Genomic DNA, 20,958 nt, shown 5'->3' with positions numbered 1-20,958 from the left:
AGTGAACACTAGTTAATGAAATGGATAAATATTATTGTTTTTGATTTGTAATTTTTTTTTATTAATATTTATTAAAAATTATAGTCAAGATAATAAAACATGAACAGTTCTACAAGAATTTGTTTTTACTTTTATTTGTCAATGCTGTGCGTGACGACAGCTTATTTTAATAAACAGTTTGACCCAAAAAGTTCTGACTTTTGTTTTTGTCAGGTAAGTTTTACATTACTCGGGTAATCAATTGTAACTTTTTTTTTTCATATCGGCTTTTTTAAAAAGACTTTTTAGGGATTGCATTTCAAAGATTTAAATATTATCTCATTAACTGTAATTTTATGTAGGACTTACATTACTGCAAAATTTAATTTTACCTTGCTAAAAAACAACTTTAAAAAATTTATTTAGATGAACATATTATTACTGTCAAATTTAGGTTTTAGTGTTATTTTGCATGTTGATTTCTAATTGCAAGGAACTTGAAAGGTCAATTCTGTTGCAGCTTTCATATCTTTCAATTTTTTTATATGCTGATAACAAAGTGATTAGCAATCAAATTTATAAATATTAATTTTTTATTATTACTGAAAATTACATTAAACAATGTAATTAATGTTTTTTTTTTTTTTACCTATTAATTATGCCTAATTTTTTTTTTTTTTTTTTAGCTTAAAGGTCAAATAGATGATTGCAGTTGTAATGTAGACACAGTTGATTATTTCAATAATGTTAAAATTTATCCCAGACTTCAATCCCTTTTGGTAAAAGATTATTTTAGATTTTATAAGGTGAGCTTAATTTGAATAAAAAAAAAAAAAAGTTTGTAGTTTTAAATTGTTGTACTATATTGATAGTTATACTTTTCCTTTCAAAATTTAGGTCAATTTAAAATCACCCTGTCCTTTTTGGTCTGATGACAGTAGATGTTCAATAAGATTTTGTCATGTTAAGCCTTGTTCCGAGCAAGATATTCCAGTAGGAATAAAAAGTTACAATGAGAACACATTACTTCAAATTGAAAATCCATCTTACAAGGTATTCTGGTTAAATATTTTTGTAAATTATTATTGAATTATTTGATCAAAATATTTAATAATTTTAAAAAAATGTAGCAAAAATAATTAATATATTTTTAATAATTTTTTTTTTACTTACAGTATTCATCAATTGCTCAGGAATCTGATTGTAATTCTGACATTGATAATGAACTTGGATATTTAAATAAAACTATCAGGTTAGCAAATTTTTAAATAATAGAGATTAATTTTTAGAATTTAAAATGACTTATAAAAAAAAACTATTCAGATAATTTACATTTAAAGTTTACAAAATCATGTAGTAATTTACTTAATGCTAAAATTGAGATTCCTATTTAACTTTTAGTGCAGCATCATATGAAGGATTTCAGCTTTGGAAAGCTTATGATGATGTTCAAGATAATTTTTGTGTCAATTACGATGAAAGCGAGGAATCAGAATATGTGGATTTGACATTAAATCCTGAAAGATATACAGGTTACAAGGGAAGATCTGCTCACAGGATTTGGCACTCCATTTACAAAGAAAATTGTTTTAGAACAGAAAATAGTTATGGAGCTTACATTCAATCCTCAAAATTAGAAGGTAATGTAAATGATAAATTTACATTGAAACCATATGAGATTTATAAAGTCGATCATGTTAAAAAAATTTTTTCATTAAAATTAAAACTTTATTTATTTATTAGGCTTATGTTTAGAGAAAAGAGTATTCTATAGAGTGATATCTGGTTTGCACACAAGTATAAACATTCACTTATCATCGAAATATTTGTTATCAGAAAAAAATACTTTTGGAAATCCCCAGGGAGTTTGGGGTATAAATGTAGAAGAATTCAATCGTAGATTCAGTCCTGAATTAACAAATGGCGAAGGACCGCAATGGTTAAAAAATTTATACTTTGTATATTTGTTAGAATTAAGAGCCATAGCAAAAGCTTCTGATTATTTGAAAAAAGAAGAATATTATACTGGCAATGAAGAAGAAGATTTAGAGGTTAAAAATGCTGTGGCTGATATACTTAAAGTGGTTCGAACTTTTCCCCAACATTTCAATGAAACATCCATGTTTAACGGAGGAAAACAAGCGATTTCTTTAAAAGAAGATTTTAAGCAGCATTTTAGAAATATATCAAGAATCATGGATTGTGTCGGTTGTGACAAGTGCAAACTGTGGGGAAAGTTACAAATTCACGGCCTTGGAACCGCTTTAAAAATTTTATTTTCTGGAAAATTTGAAAAAGAAAATTTACAAAGTTTTAAACCTAATTTGAAATTAAAAAGAAACGAAATAGTCGCCTTATTCAATTCATTCGGAAGGTAAAATTTTTAGTTAATCATAATTATTAAATCATTTTAGTTTCAACGGTTTTTAACTTATGTTTTCATTTTTTTTTTTTTTTTTTTTTTATTTAGATTATCTACTAGTATATTTGAGGTCGACGAATTCAGGAGAGTGATAAGGTGACAGGAACCCGGTCTTTATATAACAAGGTCTAAATATAGCCCAAATAAACGTTAATGACGATTAACGTTTGCCACCTCTGCAAGAATTATCAAATATAACCTTTATTTCAGTTAACTAACTCTTTAAAAATAATCAAAAAGTCGGAAACTATTTTTTTTTTTTTTATGGTTGGCTTCACACGAAATTCATTTTTGTGTATTATGTGCAAATATTCCACAATCAACCGTTAAATTATTTAAATACCAAGTTCAGTAATTTTGCATCTTTATTATTATCATTATTATTATTATTATAACTAATTTTAAAAGGTAAGTAATGTCAATTTTAGTAAAAAGGTGGTAAAATAAATAATAAATTTTAATGAAATAAAAAAAAAAAAAAAAAATGTAAACATAAAGGTGTGTGTGTGTGTTAGTTAAATGTTTTGCGGGCAAAACATTAAATACATAAATTTATTTATTTTAAAAAAAACGATTGGTTGAAATATTGTTTAAAATTTTGTCGACTAAATTGTATAAATTAAACGTTATATATATATTATTTATTATAATCGAATCGTGTATATTTAAATTATGAAATTTAAATTTTAGGGCATGAAGAAAAAAAAAAAAAAATTTATATTTATTTTACGTACTTTATACATTAATTATTATAGTAGAAAAAAATTTTTTTGCCCATTTTTAATAAATAAATTTTATAATAACTTTTCTAAAATTCTTTTTTTAAAAAAAATTATGTTTATATTTTTTTTTATAACGTATATATATTTTATTTACTCGTGTAATTTTATAAAAACTTCATCATCTTTAGTTAATTTTTTCTAATATGAAAATTTTACTTTTTTTTTTTTTTTTTTTTGAATCTTTTTGGAAAAATTGTTTTTGAATAACTACTCATCATTTTTAATAAATTTAAATTTTTTATTATTATATATTTTTGTTACTTAATGTATAGTATCAGGTTTTGATAATTAATAAAAAATTTTAATTTATTTTTTTGTTATAATTAATTTAGGTTTATAATTTTTTTATATCATGTTATCGAGTAAGTTATGACATTGTTTAAAAAAAAAAAAAAAATAAAATTATTAACATTTTTTTTTTTTTTTGTTTATAATAAAGTAAATTATATGCATTTATGTTGTTCATTTATTGACCTATAACATTACTAACTAACCTCTTAAAAATTTACTTAAAATTAAAACTAAGAAAACTTTATAAAAGAGGTTCATCTTAAATATTAATATTTAATTTTTTTGTGGATTTTTTCATTCATTAATTTTATAATTCAAGTCACACTTAAAAAATAGGCTATCATAATAGGCATTAAGTGTTTTTTTTGTATAATTTAAATTAAAATTTCAGTCTTTAAGTTTGAATGTTGAGCCAACAAAATTTTTTTTTTCGTAATTTTCGAATAACCACCCAATTTAAATAAAATTTTAATTAAAATAGTTTTGAAATTTTTTTTTTTTATGTCAAGAAAAATTTAAAAAAAAGTATGTTATGAATTTATTCAAATATTTAAAAAAACATTAATTTAAATTTTAAACAATAAATTCTTACTATTGATTAGTTTCGTCAGACTCCTTGTAATGCCTGTATTCAGGCTTTAATTCCCACATATTTTTATGGGGATTTTTTATATTATAATTGCAAACTTCATTTAATATTTCTTTTAAATAAACAATTGGTTGATTGGTAATTTTTACTAAGTCTCTTATGTTATAATATTGATGTTTTTCAAAAGCAGCAAATAGCATATTTAAAACAGCTTCTTTATCATCTCTGGCCTTCTTACCCTCATTCTTTTTCTTTTCGTTATTAAATAAATTATTTTTGTGATCCGAGATTGGTTTATAATTTTGAACTACTCTGTCCAGTTGTTTCACTTGTCTGACAGGCAAGCTAGCTTTTCTAATTGTTTCTAATTTTAATTTCATGTAAGTATTATCAGCATATGGTCTACATTCTAATTTTTGAACAATTCTTCCCTCCATCGCGAGTTTTTCACTTTCTGGTATAACTCCTTCTAAATTACTAGGAGCAGTATGAGAAAAAACTCCTAATGTCAAGTGTTTGACAGGTAAAACATCTAATCTGTGATCTTTAGGAATGTTCTCTTCTCCAGGTTCTTTTAAATTTAATACAGCTTCAGACAAGGATAATTCTACCTGCATTTTTTGACCTGGTTGTTTACAAATTTTTAATTTGCCTACTTCAATATTTCCGGATGCTTTTTCCCATTTAGTTGCAACATACTTTGGCACTTTCACTAACCAAACACCTCTTTCTACATTTGTTGTGTCTAATTCTTTATCACTGTGAACACTCATATTGTTTAATTAAATTAGATTAAAAAAATTAAGTTAAAACTAAAATGTTTTTAAAAGTATTTTTCAAAAGTAAAAATACACAAGTAATTGCTGACGATTTTGTTTTCAAAACACATGAGAGAAAAAATACAATTAGAGAAATTTGTCGCAAACTCATCAAAACAAGTTTTAAATCGAATGTACTTCATATGGTAGCATAAAAATTGAAAAATAAGCTAATAAGCTAGCTAATTTAATTCATAATATTTAACATATTTAAATATATATATATATATATATATATATATGCAAATTATAATTTTAAAAAGTGATTTTGCTAATAATTTTTTTCTTATAGGTATTTTATTTATTTTTAATTACAAACACTATTAAAAATTAAATTTAAGCCTAAAAATGTTTACTTTTATTCGTAATTTAGGATGCATTAAGCTTTAAAGAAATACATTTTTATTTTTACTTAATTAAAAAAATAAGTTTGAGTGACTATTCACTTATTTTTAATTATAATAATATTTATTTTTACAGATAAAAAATTATGACATATAGAATAAAGTAACACAAGCTAATTATAGAAAAAATGGAAGTGCCTACCTGTAGAGTTAAAGTTGAAACTCCCCTAGAACTATCGTTGGAAGATCAAAATAAATTGAAATTACAAGATAGTAGATTAGTAAGCCCTTTTCAAGCAAAAAATATTGAAATTTATGCTCAAAAATATTGGGACCAGTTTTATAAAAGAAATTCCACAAAGTTTTTTAAGGACAGACATTGGACGACCAGAGAGTTTCACGAGTTACTCGGTAATGAACAACTATCTAAAAACATTAAAATATTAGAACTTGGTTGTGGAGTTGGAAACTTAATATTTCCTTTAATAGAAGAAAATATAGAGGGTATAAAAATTTTTGCTTGTGATTTTTCACCAAGAGCAGTACAATTTGTTAAAAATCATAAACTCTTTGATCCGCAAAAACTATCAGTTTTCCAAGCAGACATAACTAAAACTGATTTGTTTGAAAATACAAAGGAATTAGTGGATTTAGTGACTGCTGTTTTTGTTTTATCAGCCATTCATCCAGATAACTTTGTGAAAACTGTAAAAAACATTTACAGAGTATTAAAACCAGAAGGTCTGATCATGATCAGGGATTACGCGATTAATGATATGACTCAAATAAGGTTTAAACCTGGTCATAAAATATCAGATAATTTTTACATGAGGCAAGATGGAACCAGATCTTATTTTTTTACTTGTGAAAAAATGAGAGAATTATTTTTAAAAGAAGGTTTTCAAGAAATTTCCTGCTGTTATGTGAAATCCAGAACAGTAAATAAAAAAGAAAATATCGATGTTCCTAGAACTTTTATTCAGGCAAAATTTAAAAAAAGTTCTTCAGGAATTAGCTGACAAATATTAAAATTTTATTTTTTATCATGGACATTTCCAATGATATAATAAAATAATAATTATAAATTATATTAAATTTATATTTTTGAATTAATTTTTGACCTGACAATATCACTTTTTATTTTTTTACTGTTATTTTACTTATTAAACACTTTGCCGTTTTTCAAAGCAGAATTTATAATATTATTGTTTGAAATAAATTTTATTAATAATTATCCAAATAATATTTGATATAACTGCAGTAATGTAAATTAATATAACTGTATTTTCTTTTGGTAATTGACATTTTTCAATTATAAAACTGTTAGGAGTAAATTTAGCCTAAAAATTAATTTATATGAAAAATATTATTTTAAATTATTATTTAAAATTGCTGAAATTTTACATTTTACACTTACCAACATAAATGTAGGATTATTTTTATTTCTCCAGCTGAATGATGACAAAGTATATTCATGAATGTCTTCCTTATGAACAATGTGACATCCATGGTGAACATGACCATTAATTATCAATCTGGGATTAAACTTATCGAATATCTAATTTCAAAAAAATTCAATCTTTTTTACATTACTGTATATAATTCAAAAAATGAAAATAAAAATTAAAAAATATATTTATGTTTACCATATTAGAAGCAGATTTAGATAAACAATCCCATTTTTCTCTAAATATATTATTTTTTAACTCAGGGGGTGCTTCATCATTTTCATTGCACAAAATATCTGATTCTCGATACATAGGAAAATGTTGTAAAATAATCGGTCGACTATAATTTGGAAATTTTGAATTTTCATTAAAAGAATTTTTCTTGTATATATTTAATTTATCTGAAAAATTTTATATATTATTAAAAAAAAAGTACTTATATAAGTATAACTAATCATATAATTATTTGACAAATACATACTTGCTAAATTTTTAATCTTTTTTTCTGCCTCCGAACAAAATGAGCAACCATCATTTTCCATTGCCATACTATTAATTAATATGAAAAAATTATCTTTTAAATTCAATAATTCTACACTGGAGACATTAAATATATTTTCAAATCTATCAAGAGTATATCTACTAAGAGCATAATGAAATCCTACATCATGATTTCCTGGTACAACATATAATTTTGTAGTGTTTGGAGTCTCAAACAAGTGTGAAAATCTAGATGTGTACTCAAAAAATTGAAATTCATTACACCATTGTCCCTCGTCAAAGAGATCACCTTTATTTAAATAAATAAAGATATACAAAAATGAATAGGAGAATTGAGATCAGAATTTAAGCACTTTCGATGGATTCTTTCACTGAAAAATTTTCAATAAATTTTTTGCAGAAAAAAATTAAAAAGTTTATAGAATTCAAAATTTGAGAATGTATTTTGTAATACTTTTTAATTAACAGAATCTACCAATGAATGATTAGTCGATTTGATAATTGCAGAGAGAAGCAGATAATATTTTCAATAGGAAATTTTCCCTTATCTAGCATCATCTACCTAAAATAAAGACGACTTCAGGTTTATGTAATGTTATCGCAGTTTGAAAAGCTCTGTGCATTTGCCATTCCCTCCTTAATTTATCAAACCAGTGTCCCCTGTAGGGACCAAGTAAATGGGTATCGGCCAAAAGCATTGCTTTAACTAAATTTTTGTTGTTTTCATCTTTAATGTTTTTAAAATTTGGCCAAGAGCACTGTAATTAATTAAAATTATATAATTTCTAATTATTAATTTTGAATATTAAGAATAAAGAACCAACCTGGCCGATCACTACATAATAGATTAAGAACTCACAAAATATTACAGTGAAAAGAGGTAATAAAATTCCGTAAATATACCATTTGCACCATTTTAATTTCATTTTTACGGAGTGAAAATTGTAAGAGTAACTAAATATTTAATAAATAACATTTAACCATTTTAAAAATATATTACTCGGGAAACGATTCATTTTATAAATAAAAAACAATTTTTACAAAATGGCGACAACTTTTAGGCAACACGAAAAAAAAAATTTACCTACCTTTTTTTAATTAATATTTCTTTATCAATAATTAGGAAATGACAAATCCAAAAATTTACCAATTAAAAAAAAAAAGAATAATTCTCGTGTTTAAATTATATTTATTTCGGAAGTATATCCAATGATATAGTTTTTTTTAATAAATAAAAAATAATACAATTATTGTAATAATACATTTATTGTAATATATTCATTTTTTGTAAAATTACTATTTATTTAAAAATTATTTTCCTGTAAATTAAATTTAAAGAGAATTCATTGTGATTTTTCATTCAAAAATTATAAAAATTATTATAAGTGTTTAATTATATTTAATATGATTTCTTTTTTTTTTTTTTTCTCAATAAACCCTATATTACAATAAGTAAAGTTGTCCCAAAAAAATGAAATTTTTACACTTTGAGTGCTAAATTATTTAACTCCTTAATGCAAAGATTCATAGTATTTTGTTCCTGTTCAGGAGTAATGGATTTCATCACATGAGAAACAACATAGTCGACAAGATTTCTCTGTACTGTTTTTCTTTCCAAATTGCTCATTTCAACTTGAAAATCCAATTGCTTTTTGATCTAAAAAACAAAAAAAAATTTAATCGATCATAACAACATTAGTTAAAAAATTTTTTAAATTCAAACACATTATTATTATTTTATGTAATTTTATAGAGTTTTATAAAAAAAATTAAACATACCTTTTTGTGGACTTCCATCAACCTTTCACGGTAAATAGACTCCATTTGAAGGAAAACATTTTCTTTTTTCGCTTTGAGAACTTCATGTATAACACTTACAGGATAATCCATTTGTTTTAATTTTTCCAATTCTTCCTTAGTTTTTTCTATAGCCAAGAGTTGGGGTTCATTTACTTCTTTTTCTTGAGCCTATAAAACAATTAATTTTATAAAAACTGAAACTAGTCAACTTAAATTTTGATTTTATTGTTTGATTTTATCAAAAATTATTTTTCTTTCTTTCTTACAACTGTAAATTAAAATAAATTCCAAGAGTTTTAAATTTTTTTAGATACATGAAATTTACAATGGGAGAAGAAATTTAAAACAGGTTGATTTTTTTTTGGCATAATTAAGTAAAGTAACAGAGATAAAACTTTTACATATAGTTTGTTTTACATACAGGTATTTACAAAAAACTATAAAACCGAAAAAAAAAAAAAATAATAATAATTGAAGAATTTATTTACCTCAAACATTTTATTGTAAGACTCTGCAATTTTATCACCAAACTTATATTTAACAATAGAGCACAGTATGAAGATTCCAGCCACTCCTGGTAGACCTTCTGCTACAATATACTCTTTGCCGAGTAAAAATGTTCCAACAGTAACTAGAAACGTATAAGGTCCTAAAAGGTGGAAAACAAATGTAATTTCCTATTTAAAGTTAACAAAATTTGATTTCAAGAAATATGGTAATGTTAAAGACTAGGAACCTGTTACTCCAGTTTTGGGGTACAAATTCAAAAACCATGATTCTGGTATGATATGCAAACGAGTTGGTGGAGCATATTCAGGTCGGCTACGCCTTGGAAAATTCACTAAATCCCTTTGACCAGAATCGGCTCCTCCTGATTTAACAGTGGGGCCGCAGTCACTTGCAGCCGTAGATTGAAACCTTAATAAATACTTTGAATTCTGAAAAGCTAATTACAAACGAAAAAAAAAAAAAGAAAACAAATGAAACATGAAAATTTATTGTTTCACAATTAAATTAGAATTATATTTTTATTAAAACTTACTTCTACGATAACATAAAGATAACATTTTAATAAATTTAATTTTTTTTTTTTTTCAGTAAAGAGCAGAACACAGAAGGCGAACAGAGGGAAATTTGTCGTAACAAATTTGATTGGTCGCACGCATAAAATATTTTAAGATATTTTGGGGATTAGTGTTCTTTTCAATTTTTTTTTACATGAACCTTAATTACAAAATAATATTATAATTTATTAAATTACAGGTATTGAATAAAGTTATTTTTATTTAATTAATTAATTTAAAAATTCATAAAAAAATTACGGTTCGAAAAAAAAAACAAAAAATTTGAGTTTTAATTATTGTTACTTAAATACACATATATATTATTCATGATGCTGTAAAATTTTAATAATACTTACAAATAATAAATTGTTTTATAATTAATTTTATAATTACATACATTAAGAAAAGTAGCAATAGTTTTTAAAAAAAAGATTTTATAATTTTGATAAAACGAATTTAAAACGTTATAAATTATTTTTATTTAATTTAGAATTATTAAATTTTAATTTAAATTTAATTGCATATTTCTTGTAATTTTTTTTTTTTTTGTCATTTTTAACAAACATTTCAACATTATATAAAACCATAGAAAAAAATTTACAAATTTTGAAAATTAATCAAACATTTTTCTTTGTTTGACATATAATTCATCATTGTCAAAAAAAAAAAAAAAAATATATATATGAAAGTATTTGAATGTATAAACTAAATTTAAAATTTTTTTAAATTTGCATTTTATTATTGTTTTTTTCTCAAAGGATTCCTTATCGTTATTTGCTTTTCTGTTTTTAATTTTATAAATCACCATTAATAATAATAATAATAATAATAATACTTTTTTTTTTAACATTTGATATAATTTACAATTTTGGGTTTAGTATATTGTATAATTTTTACTAAAATAGTATAATCGAAATGAAATTTTAATGAAGAATGATGGTAATATATATTAATAAAAATCAATTTCACACTTTAATTAAATAATTTTTTGATTATAAATAATTTAAAAATCAATTTGTTTATTTGTAAGTTTATTAAAAACACTATTTAAAAAATCAATAAATAATTATTTAGCAATTTACTATTTCAAAAATTTGTTTTTAAGCTTATACTTTGTAAGTAGGATTATGTGTAAAGATTTATAATAAAATTTTACTAATTACAAGTAATTAAAAATCATTTAAATTAATATATATATATATAAATACTAATTTAAATTTTATTTTTTATTTTCTGTATAAATAAAAAACAATAAAAACAAACAAAACAATATAAAAATATTTATTATTATTTAGAAATTAAAAAATATATGAAAATATTTAATAATTTTCAATAACGGAATTTTTTTTTTTTTTAATAAAAATAGAAACCATTAGCAAATTTTTTATTTTTTATTTTTTTTTATTCTTTATAATAAATAAAGTAATTTTCAAATTGTACCGTAATAAATATTTTTAATGTTTTAAATGTCGCCAAATGAATCGAATCAAAAGGATTTGAATCGTAAACAATAATAAATAAAAATTTTACAAAATCAAATTTTCCCCCTTTTTAAAAAAAGGCAATTTAAAATTTAAAAAAAAAAAAAGGAAGAAAGAAAGAAAGGAAAAAAAAAGGAAGAAAAAGGATCACGACCGCAATAAAAAAAAATTTTTTTTTTTTTAAATTAAATTTATATGAAAATCGTTGATGCGTGTAATACAGAATTCAATCAAAAAAGGGGCTTTCAATGCCGTTTGACGGGTAGCAACAACATCGGAAACAACTGTAAAAAAAAAAAAAAGGGATGCTGAAGATAAATCCAAAGAGGGTACAATATAATAACCCTTTAAAATAATTTTAAAATCTGACCACGGATTCGTCGTGGCATCTGTTGTTATACTATGAAAGGAAGTTTGCAAATCCGGGTTGGAGTGCATCATCCCATTACAATTTATTGCATTTTAAAGTTTTGGTTTACTGATTGACAAGTGTCAAGTGGATTTTCAAGGGTTAAATTGATATTTTTTTTAAAAATATGACACACTTATTCGAAATTCCCCCCCCCTCTTTCCCCCTCTCCCTCCCCGCCAATAGGGTTTCCAAAAAAAAAAAACAAAATATTTTTCATTATTAAAATTTATCATACAAGATTTTTTTTTCTCTTTCCCTTTTTATTATTATTATGAAAATTTTTTATATTTTTAGGAAAATTCATAAAATCATGACAACACACAAACGAGAGGGAGAGGGGGGAGGAGAGAGAGAGAGAGGGGGGGAGAATTGATAAAAAAATAATAAAATAAAAGGCTTTAATAAAAGGAATAGGTAAAAATAAAATTTTATTTTTTTTAGTTTCTCTCTCTCTCTCACTCGGATTCGATTCCCCTTACCATCGTCATCACCATCGTTCACTTCACAAATGATCTCGTGAAGCTGACTCATATCCGGTAAATGCGAGCACGAAACTTCCTGTCTGCCGACTTTTAATAGTCCTTAATGTGAGCAAACGTCAAAAATGACTCTTCTGATACAAATTGTTTTCGTTTTTTTTTTTTTTTTCTTTTCTTTCATCGTATAAATTTTTTTTTTAGGTTTTCCTTTTTATATTATCAATATGTATACATCAAAAAGGAAAATGTTTATTTTATACAAAAAATTTTATTTGATTTTTGAAAGGTCGAAAAAAAAAAAAAACAAAAACAAAAATAAACAAATAATGAAAAATTCAACAATAAATTTAAATTTATAAAATGAATAAGGATAAAAAAAGACTGTTGTTGTGTATGTATTAATAATAATAATAATAATAATATATAGTTAATAAAATTGAATAAACCAATTTAAAATATTTAACTTGATAGGTTTTGTTAACATAACCCGCAAGAAAATAAAATAAAATAAAAGAAAAGAAAGAAGACATTTCATCTTATATTTGTATAAATATTTGTTGAAATGGATCTCCTTGAGGATAAACTTTAAAATTGAAATGTTTCATTGTTTGCCAAAGGGATAGTTACAGATGCTTCTGAGATCGACTGGTAAGTAAACACAGTTTTTTTCGGGGTGGGGAGTGAAGGTAAGGGTGAGGCGGTGGGGTAGGGTTTTCGAAATTCTGTACTTGATTTTTTAAAATGTTCAAACAACCGAAATAATTGCCTGCATGTGAGTATATTCACCCTAAAGGAAAAATTTAAACCTTTTCAACAAGGCCAATTTTAGGCCAAAATTGTTACATTTAAAAAAAAAAAAAAAAACCGGAAATTATTTCGTCGTTCGTGTAAAATAGATAAAAACGAAAAAAAAACCCAACACGTAATTTTAAAATAATTAATAATAATAATAATAATAATAATAATAATAAATTTTTTTTTATTTAATCAAAAAAAATAAATAAATTGTAAAATGTAAGAAGGGAAAATTTTTTCCAACAGTGAATTTTCCAACCCCAAAAAAAAGTTTTCAGATCGTTAAAACAATTCAAAGAGCAATGTAGACCAAAAGGGCAATTTTGAAAATATTACTCTCCCCTCCCCCCCGAAAAAAAAAATAAAATAGATAAATTTTATCGTCTTGCGAATTGTTGTTACCCTCACATTCTCTCTCTCTCTCTCTTTCTAAAAATTTCTTTGACTCTTAATAAAATCCAGTGTAAGAAATGTTTATAGTTTTCTATTTGACGACTTTTCCGAATTAAATTTTGGTCAAATCGTTCAAATTTTATTTTCTCTAACTAAATTCTTTAAGTTAAAATTAAACATTTTGGTATTACAAAAAAAAAAAAAAACAGACAAAAATTTAATTAATTAAACTTTTCTTATTTAGATGTTTATATGGTCAAAATTGTTTAAAACTATTGTTTAAAAAAAAAACAAACGTTTTTCATTTATTTTTTAATTATTTCTTTTAAAAATATTTACGATTATTATTATTATTGTTTTCACAAACAACAACAACAACCGATGATAAATTTTAAGAAAAAAAAAAAAAAAGAAAACAATATTTTTACATAAAAACCGTTTAATTTAATATTCCTCGTTTGTTTTTTTATTATTCTTACCCTTCCTCCGGTTGTTCGGTTGTTGATTCGGTTGTTTAAGGAAGTATGTAAAGTAGTACATTTTTTTTTACAATATCGTTGTTGAAAAGAAATGGTTTTTCCTAAAAATAGGTTTTGTCCAGCATCTATTTCCTATTCGAGTAAAAAAAGGGAAATTGAATTTTAAATTTGTTTCATTTCCTTACTAGTTTTCCCCATCATATCCGTAAAAAGAAAATTTGCTTAGATTTTGTTTATTTTTTGTGTCGGTTAATGTCTACCTTCTCCTGTCTTATTCTCCTTCTTTTTTTTTCTTTATCCTTTTTTAACGTGGAGTAGAAAGAGATAGAGAGAGATAGAGACTCCCCATTTTATTTTCGTATCGAAACGTTTTTCCTTTTTTTTTACTGGTTATTTACTTAAATAAAGTCAAATCAAAAAAAAAAAAAATCAGAATTTGTTTTGATCGACGTTTTTTTTTTTTTTTTTTTTTTTTTTAAATTTTCAATTTTACGTTTTCTAATGCCACGCACGAGATTTTCTTTCTTTTTTCCTTCCTTCCATTTTCTTTTTTTTATTGAATTTTTTTTTCTTTTTTTGTCGTTGAAAAAAATCTTATTTAATGATTATTATTATTATTTAAAAAAAGACAAGATCGAAACGTTTAATTAATTATAAGAAAATTTATAATTTAATAATTGCAAATGATTTGTTTAAAAAAGGAAAAGTTTTTTAAAAAAAAGGGAGACGATGATGATGATGATGATGATGATAATGATAATTGACAAAAAACATTTTTTAAAAATTAATGTCGGAAATTTTTTTGTTAAATCATCGTAATTCGTTTGTAATTTTTTAATTTTTTTTTTTGATGAGCAAAATTTCGGAAAAAAAAAGGAAAAAAAGGGGGAAAAACAAGGAACCCCTCCCTTCCCCCCCGCGGAAGGGTGTAAAATTTTTCGTTATTCATTACAAAAAAATAAAAAGCGCGTTGATTTCATTTAATTAATTTTTTTTTTTTTTTTTTTTTAAATCCGAAAATTCTTTAATCATAAGAGATCATTTAATTAGTTTTAAAAAAAGACGTTCAACGAACGAATAACGTCAAAACGCGAACGTATCTCTTTTCAATTTAAAATCACCGTGTTAATTACGACGAATGGAAATTTTAAAAAAAAATTTTCTTTTTCTAATTTCTTTTCTTTTTTCATTAAAAAAAACGTTCGTCGTCATCGTCGTTGTCTACGTCATTTTGTTCTTTGCGTTCGAATTAAAAAAAAAAAAAAAGAAAATTTTTTTTTATTCCTTTTTCTTGATTGAGTCAATTTAAAAAAAAATTTTCTTTTACTTTCGAAACGTGGGTTTTCTCAAAGGAAAAAAAAAAAAAAAAAAAATTAATTTAAAAATCCAAAGAAAAAATAAAATTAAGTTTCTCGTTTCAAAAAAAAAAAAAAAAGAATAAGATAAAGGAAAATAAAGGAAAAAAGGAAACGGTTATAAAAATAAGAATACGAAAACAAAAAAAAAAAAAAAGAAAACTGTTTGTAAATGAGTTTTTTTTTCTTTTTCTTCTTCTTCTATTTTAGACGTTTAATATAGAAAAAAAAAAATTTTCTTTTTTTTTCGTGTCTTAATATCATTATTATTATCATCGCATTTCGTTATTTTTTTACTCGTAGAAAATAAAAATATAATATAATCATATAAAATATTATTTGAAATTTTTTCTTTTATTATTTCTTTTTTATCAGGGAACAAACAAATGATGCAAAAAATAAAATCAAATAACAACAACAATAATAATAATAATAATATCATTCGTGCATTTGAATTTCCTTTTTTCCTTTGACTCCCTTTAAAAAAAAAAAAATTTTTTATTTTTCTTTTTGGAAAAATACGTTTCGACATTTTTTTTTTTATTTTTTTCAACGACAAAAACTTTTTTTTTTTTTAATAAACATTTGATTAATATTTACAATAGAGTTATAAACCGTATTTTCAAAAACCTTTTATTATTATTATTATTTGTTTAAAAAAAAAAAAAAGAAACTTTTCTACGTCACTCGTTAAAAATTTTTTTTTAATAATTTCGTGAATGAATGAATGAAACTCGAAACATTTTAATTTAAATAAATTTTCGCGATAAAAGGCGCGGTCGGAGTTGATCGGAGTTTTAACCGAGCCTAAAATCAACGATTGAAAAGGTTTAAAAAAAAAAAAAAAAAAAGGTTCCATAGTCGAATCGTAAATAATAAATTGTGTGTTTAATTCCCAAGAGTGCAATACACTTGTACGAGAATGACCTTTCTTTCTTTCCTTTTTCAAAAACTTTTTTTCCTTTTCCAGTTTAAACTGATATCTGAATTTTTTTTTTTTTTTTTGTAAATTGAACAAGACTGGACTAAATTTCTCAACGGGAATAAAAAAAAAAAAAGGAAAAAAAAGGAAAGGTTTCTCTCTCTCTCTCTCTCTACTTTTAAAAAGATGGTAAAATTTTACGAACATGAGAATTGTAAAATGTCCTTTTTAATTTAATGCTAAACATTTGTCATTCAATTTTCTAATTTTTTTTTCTTTTTTTTTTATTGAAAGGTTTTGTTTGTTTTCTCCTACCTTTGACCAGGTTCAGTTTATCACGTGTCTAATTCGTTTTAACATTTTTTCCTTTTTTTTCCTTTTTTATCCTTAGAATCCCATAAGACTAACTCTTTTTCATCAAACGTCAGATAAGGTTAGTTTTTCTGATAACGTCTTGTTTTTATTTATTTATTTATTTATTTATTTACCATGTATATGTTGACCCGCATCATTTTTGTTACTTTTTTTTTCTCTACTAAATGCCTGAATTCTTTTACCTCATTTTTTTTTTTTGAATCTTTTTTATAAAACCGTCACGTTTTTTTTTTTTCCCAACTCAAAACCTTTTTTTTTCCGGAAGGTTCTAACGAAATGATCGTATCAAAAAATATCCGATTTCGTTAATTTAAATTTTATCGATTTCATATTTATTATCATTATTTATTATTAATAATAATAATAAATGTTTATATTTTTTTAACAATTTATATATTCTTCTTCTGATGATAGTAATTATTATTATTATTATTATTTTTTTTTTTTTTTAACGGATGTAATTCGAACCGAAATGTTATTATTATTATTACACAAAAATTTTCTTTTTTTTCTTTTCTTTGGAAAAAATAAAGATGTAGTCGCAGCATCCCTTTCGTTATTTCTTGTAGTATTTTTTGTACATTATTTTTTTTTCCTTCTGCTATTACGTATAAAATAAAATTTAATGATTCTAATTTATTATTATTATTATTTAAAAACAAATAATTTTGTGTGACGTGAATCGCGAGAGGGGGTCGTATTTATTAAAACAAATAAGAATTGATGCTTTTCTTTTTTTCTTTCTTTCTTTTAAGTAAAAAAAATTTAGCTCTATTATTATTATTATTATTATTATTATTATTATTATTGTTATTATTATTAATAAAATATCACATAAATAAAATTTACGCGAAAATATACCGACGAAAAAAATCGACAATAAGAAATAACAGGAAAAAAAAAAGGAAGTAATAACGAGTAAGGATTTTGTTTCTTTAACACCTGTAGCTAAAAAAAAAAAAAAACTTTACGAAAAAAAATTATTACAAAGATTTTCCTTATGACGTGTGATGGGGAGTTTTCATGCCCTTTTATTATTATTATTATTATTATTATTATTACTATTATTATTAAACATCCTAAGTTATTTTTATTTGAAAAAATGTCTTGTTATAAATTATGTAATTTTTTTTTTCTCCGCGTATTTAAATGCCTTACCCACACACACATTTACGCTCGCGTTGTTGTAATAATAATAATAATAATAATAATAATAATTTATTAAACTCTATAGGAAAATTTTGGAGATTTTCTTTTAGGCAATCGCATGACGTTTTTTTTTTTTTTTATCGTAAAAGTCGATTTTTTTAAACGACAGGTGAAATTACAAATTTGATTGATTGATTTTAATGAAATATTATTATTATTATTATTATTATTTGTTGTGTAAACAAAATATTTTTCTCTCTTTTCAATGACCACATGTTTATAAAAAAGGAAAATGTCATTCGTGAAAAATAAACATAAGTTTTCCTGACTTTTGTAATTTTTTTTTTTTTGTGTCGATCAATAATAAATCATTTGTCGTGTCCACAATAAAATTAATTCAACCATTTGTCTAATTTTTTACTTTTTTTACTTCAATTTATCAATTTTTTTTTTTTTGTTCAAAACTCATTTTTCTACGTCGTTTATTATCATTCATTACTGATAACTGATAACTCCGGTAAAAAAAAAAAAAAAAAAAAAAAATTACGCACGTGAATTAACAACTCACTGAAACTACTAAAACTTTCGATAGTCATTAAATCTCACGCGATATATTTCTCTATTATTATTATTATTATTTGTTTAATAATCGTTAACATATACATATTTATTTATTATCGTGTTTGTAAATACGGGTGATAATAATGATGATAATTTAAGGGAAATTTTTTTACCGTATCGTCAAGTTACATAAAAAAAAGTAGAAAAATTGATGGAAAGATTAAAATAAAAAAAAAAAAAAACTCGTCGCAAATCGTGAGAGAGAGAGGGGGGGAGAGAGGGGGGAAGAGAGACAGAGAGAGGAAGGAGGTAATAAAAAAAGGGAAAAAGGTAATTGTGAAATTAATAAAAACGACAAAATCGACGCAATTAATAGGTTTTTTCGATTTAAATCACATTAACGATCGTTGATAATGATGATGATGATGAAAGCACAAGAATAATTTGAAAATTTATTTTGACTTCCGACAATTTTCTTTTTGCCTACTTTTCACTCTCTCTCTCTCTCACTCTCTTCTCTCTTTTTTTTTATTCGTTTCCGGTTTATACCCTAACTTTTATATTTTAACGTTTTAAGAGTTATATAAAAATGAACATTTAAAAAATTTTTTTTTCTTAACTGTATATATTCATTTTATTACTTTAATCACGAATAAATGCGATTAAATGTAAAAAAAGAGAGAGAGAGAGAGAGAAAGAGAGAGAAATAAAAAAAAGAATGTCATACAAAAGGTTTAAGAACAAACTTTTTCACGATCAATTAAATCAAAAAAGCGGAAATAGGAAATTAAATGAAAAAAGAGATGAAATGTGTTGATACTGGATTGTTTACAGGTCGTTTGGGAATTGCTTAATATTCACGAGAAATATTGCTTCCAATATTCAAGTGATAATGGTTCTTTTATACATTATCATTTTGTTTTCGTTTATTTTTCGGGCGTTGACGTCTTTCTTTCTTTTTTTCCTTTTATTCCATCGGGGGGATGATTTTCTTTGACTTCTTTTCTTCCTTTGTTCTTTTTACTACTACCACTACCACCACCTTCATAAAAAAAATATTAAAAAAAAATTATTTTTAATTTTATTTTTCCTTATTTTTCCTTTTTTTTTTATGATTTTAAACATGGAAAAATAAATATTATTATTATTATTTTCTTTCGTTTTTTTAAATAGTAATTTTACATAACATATTTTAAAAATAAAGTCATTATTATTATTATTATTATTATTATTATTATTATTATTATTATTATTATTATTATTATTATTATTATGGTCACTCTTAAACACGACAAGGCTCTTATTTGTCGGGGTTGTTAAGCATTTATCCCAGGTCTCTACCCGATTCCTTAGGGACAAATACTCGAATATCGGTGGTGCTATTTATAATATTTTCCGAAGAATGTGGGCCGTCCCACATAGTGCGATTTCCTGGATGGTTTCTTCTTTTAGGTTCTTCATAATCTTCTTTAAATTTCCTTTTATTGAATGTGGCATGGCTCCCAATGCTCCCACGATGACCGGAATCGTTTCAGTTTTTGTTCCCCACATCCTGGTTATTTCAATTTCCAAATTTCTGTATTTCAGCCTTTTGTCTGCTTCTTTGGCTGTGGTGTTTTTTTCTGCCGGCACGGATACCTCAATTAACTTACACCATTTTTCCCCATTATGCCTGAGTATGATATCCGGTTTGTTAGCTGGCACAGTTCTATCAGTGTGGATTTGTTGATCATATAGAACTGTGCATGGGCCGACTGTCGTGACCGGGCTTGGAATGTGGTTGTACCACTCCTTGGGTAATCCATCCATTCCATATTCTCGGCATATATTCCAATGGAGATATTGACATATTTTATTGTGCCTTTCTAAGTATTCATGTTTTGCCAGTATCGGACAACCGGAAATTAAATGATCGATGGTTTCCGATTGTGATTGGCAAATTCGGCACTTGTCATCTTGGCGGACTTTGAGAATTACTTTTTCATAGTTATGGGTCCGCAATGCCTGATCTTGAGCCGCTGTAATAAACGCTTCTGTTTCTATTTTAAGTTTTCCACGTCGTAGCCAATTGTGCGTGCTCTTCTTATTAATATCTTCGGCATTTATTCTTTTTAGGTATTGCCCATGTAATTTTTTCTGTTCCCATTTGCTTATTAATTTCTTCTGAGATTGGGCTTTGCTATTATAAGTTGCAAGTTGCCCCTCTTCCATTATCTCGTTTTTATTATTATTATTATTATTGTTTGTTTTTTTATCGTTTTTTACATTTTTTTTCCTTTAAATTAAATGGAAACGTTAACTGTTTTTTTTTTCTCCTTTTTTTTTTTTTTTAAAACATTTTAATTTTTTAATAATAAATTTAATTTGATAAAAATAATTAATTATTTATTTGTTATTAAAATAAAATTATCGAGGAATATACATAGAAGGAAAAATTAATAATAATAATAATAAATAAATAACAATCGATATAAATTCAAGGTTAATTATGTTTACGGGTTATTTACACGAGTTTACTC

The 20,958-nt window shown here is 24.1% G+C and overlaps 5 protein-coding genes across 5 annotated transcripts; 2 read left to right on the top strand and 3 right to left on the bottom strand.

The window, feature by feature from the left end:
• Positions 1–405: 405 nt before the first annotated feature.
• Positions 406–2,501, top strand: Phum_PHUM079830 (uncharacterized protein; the record flags this gene model as incomplete). Its single annotated transcript, XM_002423641.1, has 7 exons — positions 406–433; positions 673–785; positions 877–1,032; positions 1,155–1,231; positions 1,381–1,619; positions 1,723–2,353; positions 2,450–2,501. 7 exons carry the CDS (start codon positions 406–408, stop codon positions 2,499–2,501), a joined length of 1,296 nt encoding a protein of 431 aa, XP_002423686.1.
• A 1,564-nt stretch (positions 2,502–4,065) lies between these two features.
• Phum_PHUM079820 (uncharacterized protein) lies at positions 4,066–4,836 on the bottom strand (the record flags this gene model as incomplete). The annotated part of the gene is made up of 2 exons (XM_002423640.1): positions 4,066–4,293; positions 4,375–4,836. The coding sequence occupies 2 exons, from the start codon at positions 4,834–4,836 to the stop codon at positions 4,066–4,068; spliced, it is 690 nt and encodes a 229-aa protein (XP_002423685.1).
• A 577-nt stretch (positions 4,837–5,413) lies between these two features.
• Positions 5,414–6,244, top strand: Phum_PHUM079810 (uncharacterized protein; the record flags this gene model as incomplete). Its single annotated transcript, XM_002423639.1, has 1 exon — positions 5,414–6,244. The coding sequence occupies one exon, from the start codon at positions 5,414–5,416 to the stop codon at positions 6,242–6,244; it is 831 nt and encodes a 276-aa protein (XP_002423684.1).
• A 183-nt stretch (positions 6,245–6,427) lies between these two features.
• Positions 6,428–8,100, bottom strand: Phum_PHUM079800 (Cell division control protein, putative; the record flags this gene model as incomplete). The annotated part of the gene is made up of 6 exons (XM_002423638.1): positions 6,428–6,565; positions 6,643–6,783; positions 6,872–7,074; positions 7,155–7,463; positions 7,737–7,932; positions 7,999–8,100. 6 exons carry the CDS (start codon positions 8,098–8,100, stop codon positions 6,428–6,430), a joined length of 1,089 nt encoding a protein of 362 aa, XP_002423683.1.
• A 554-nt stretch (positions 8,101–8,654) lies between these two features.
• Phum_PHUM079790 (ATP synthase B chain, putative) lies at positions 8,655–9,471 on the bottom strand (the record flags this gene model as incomplete). Its single annotated transcript, XM_002423637.1, has 3 exons — positions 8,655–8,831; positions 8,954–9,142; positions 9,463–9,471. The coding sequence occupies 3 exons, from the start codon at positions 9,469–9,471 to the stop codon at positions 8,655–8,657; spliced, it is 375 nt and encodes a 124-aa protein (XP_002423682.1).
• Between the last annotated feature and the right edge of the window lie 11,487 nt (positions 9,472–20,958).

This window comes from Pediculus humanus, genomic scaffold, assembly GCF_000006295.1.
Source record: "Pediculus humanus corporis 1103172107430 genomic scaffold, whole genome shotgun sequence".
NCBI classification, from domain to species: domain Eukaryota; kingdom Metazoa; phylum Arthropoda; class Insecta; order Psocodea; family Pediculidae; genus Pediculus; species Pediculus humanus.
This window is presented reverse-complemented; position numbering and strand designations above follow the sequence as displayed.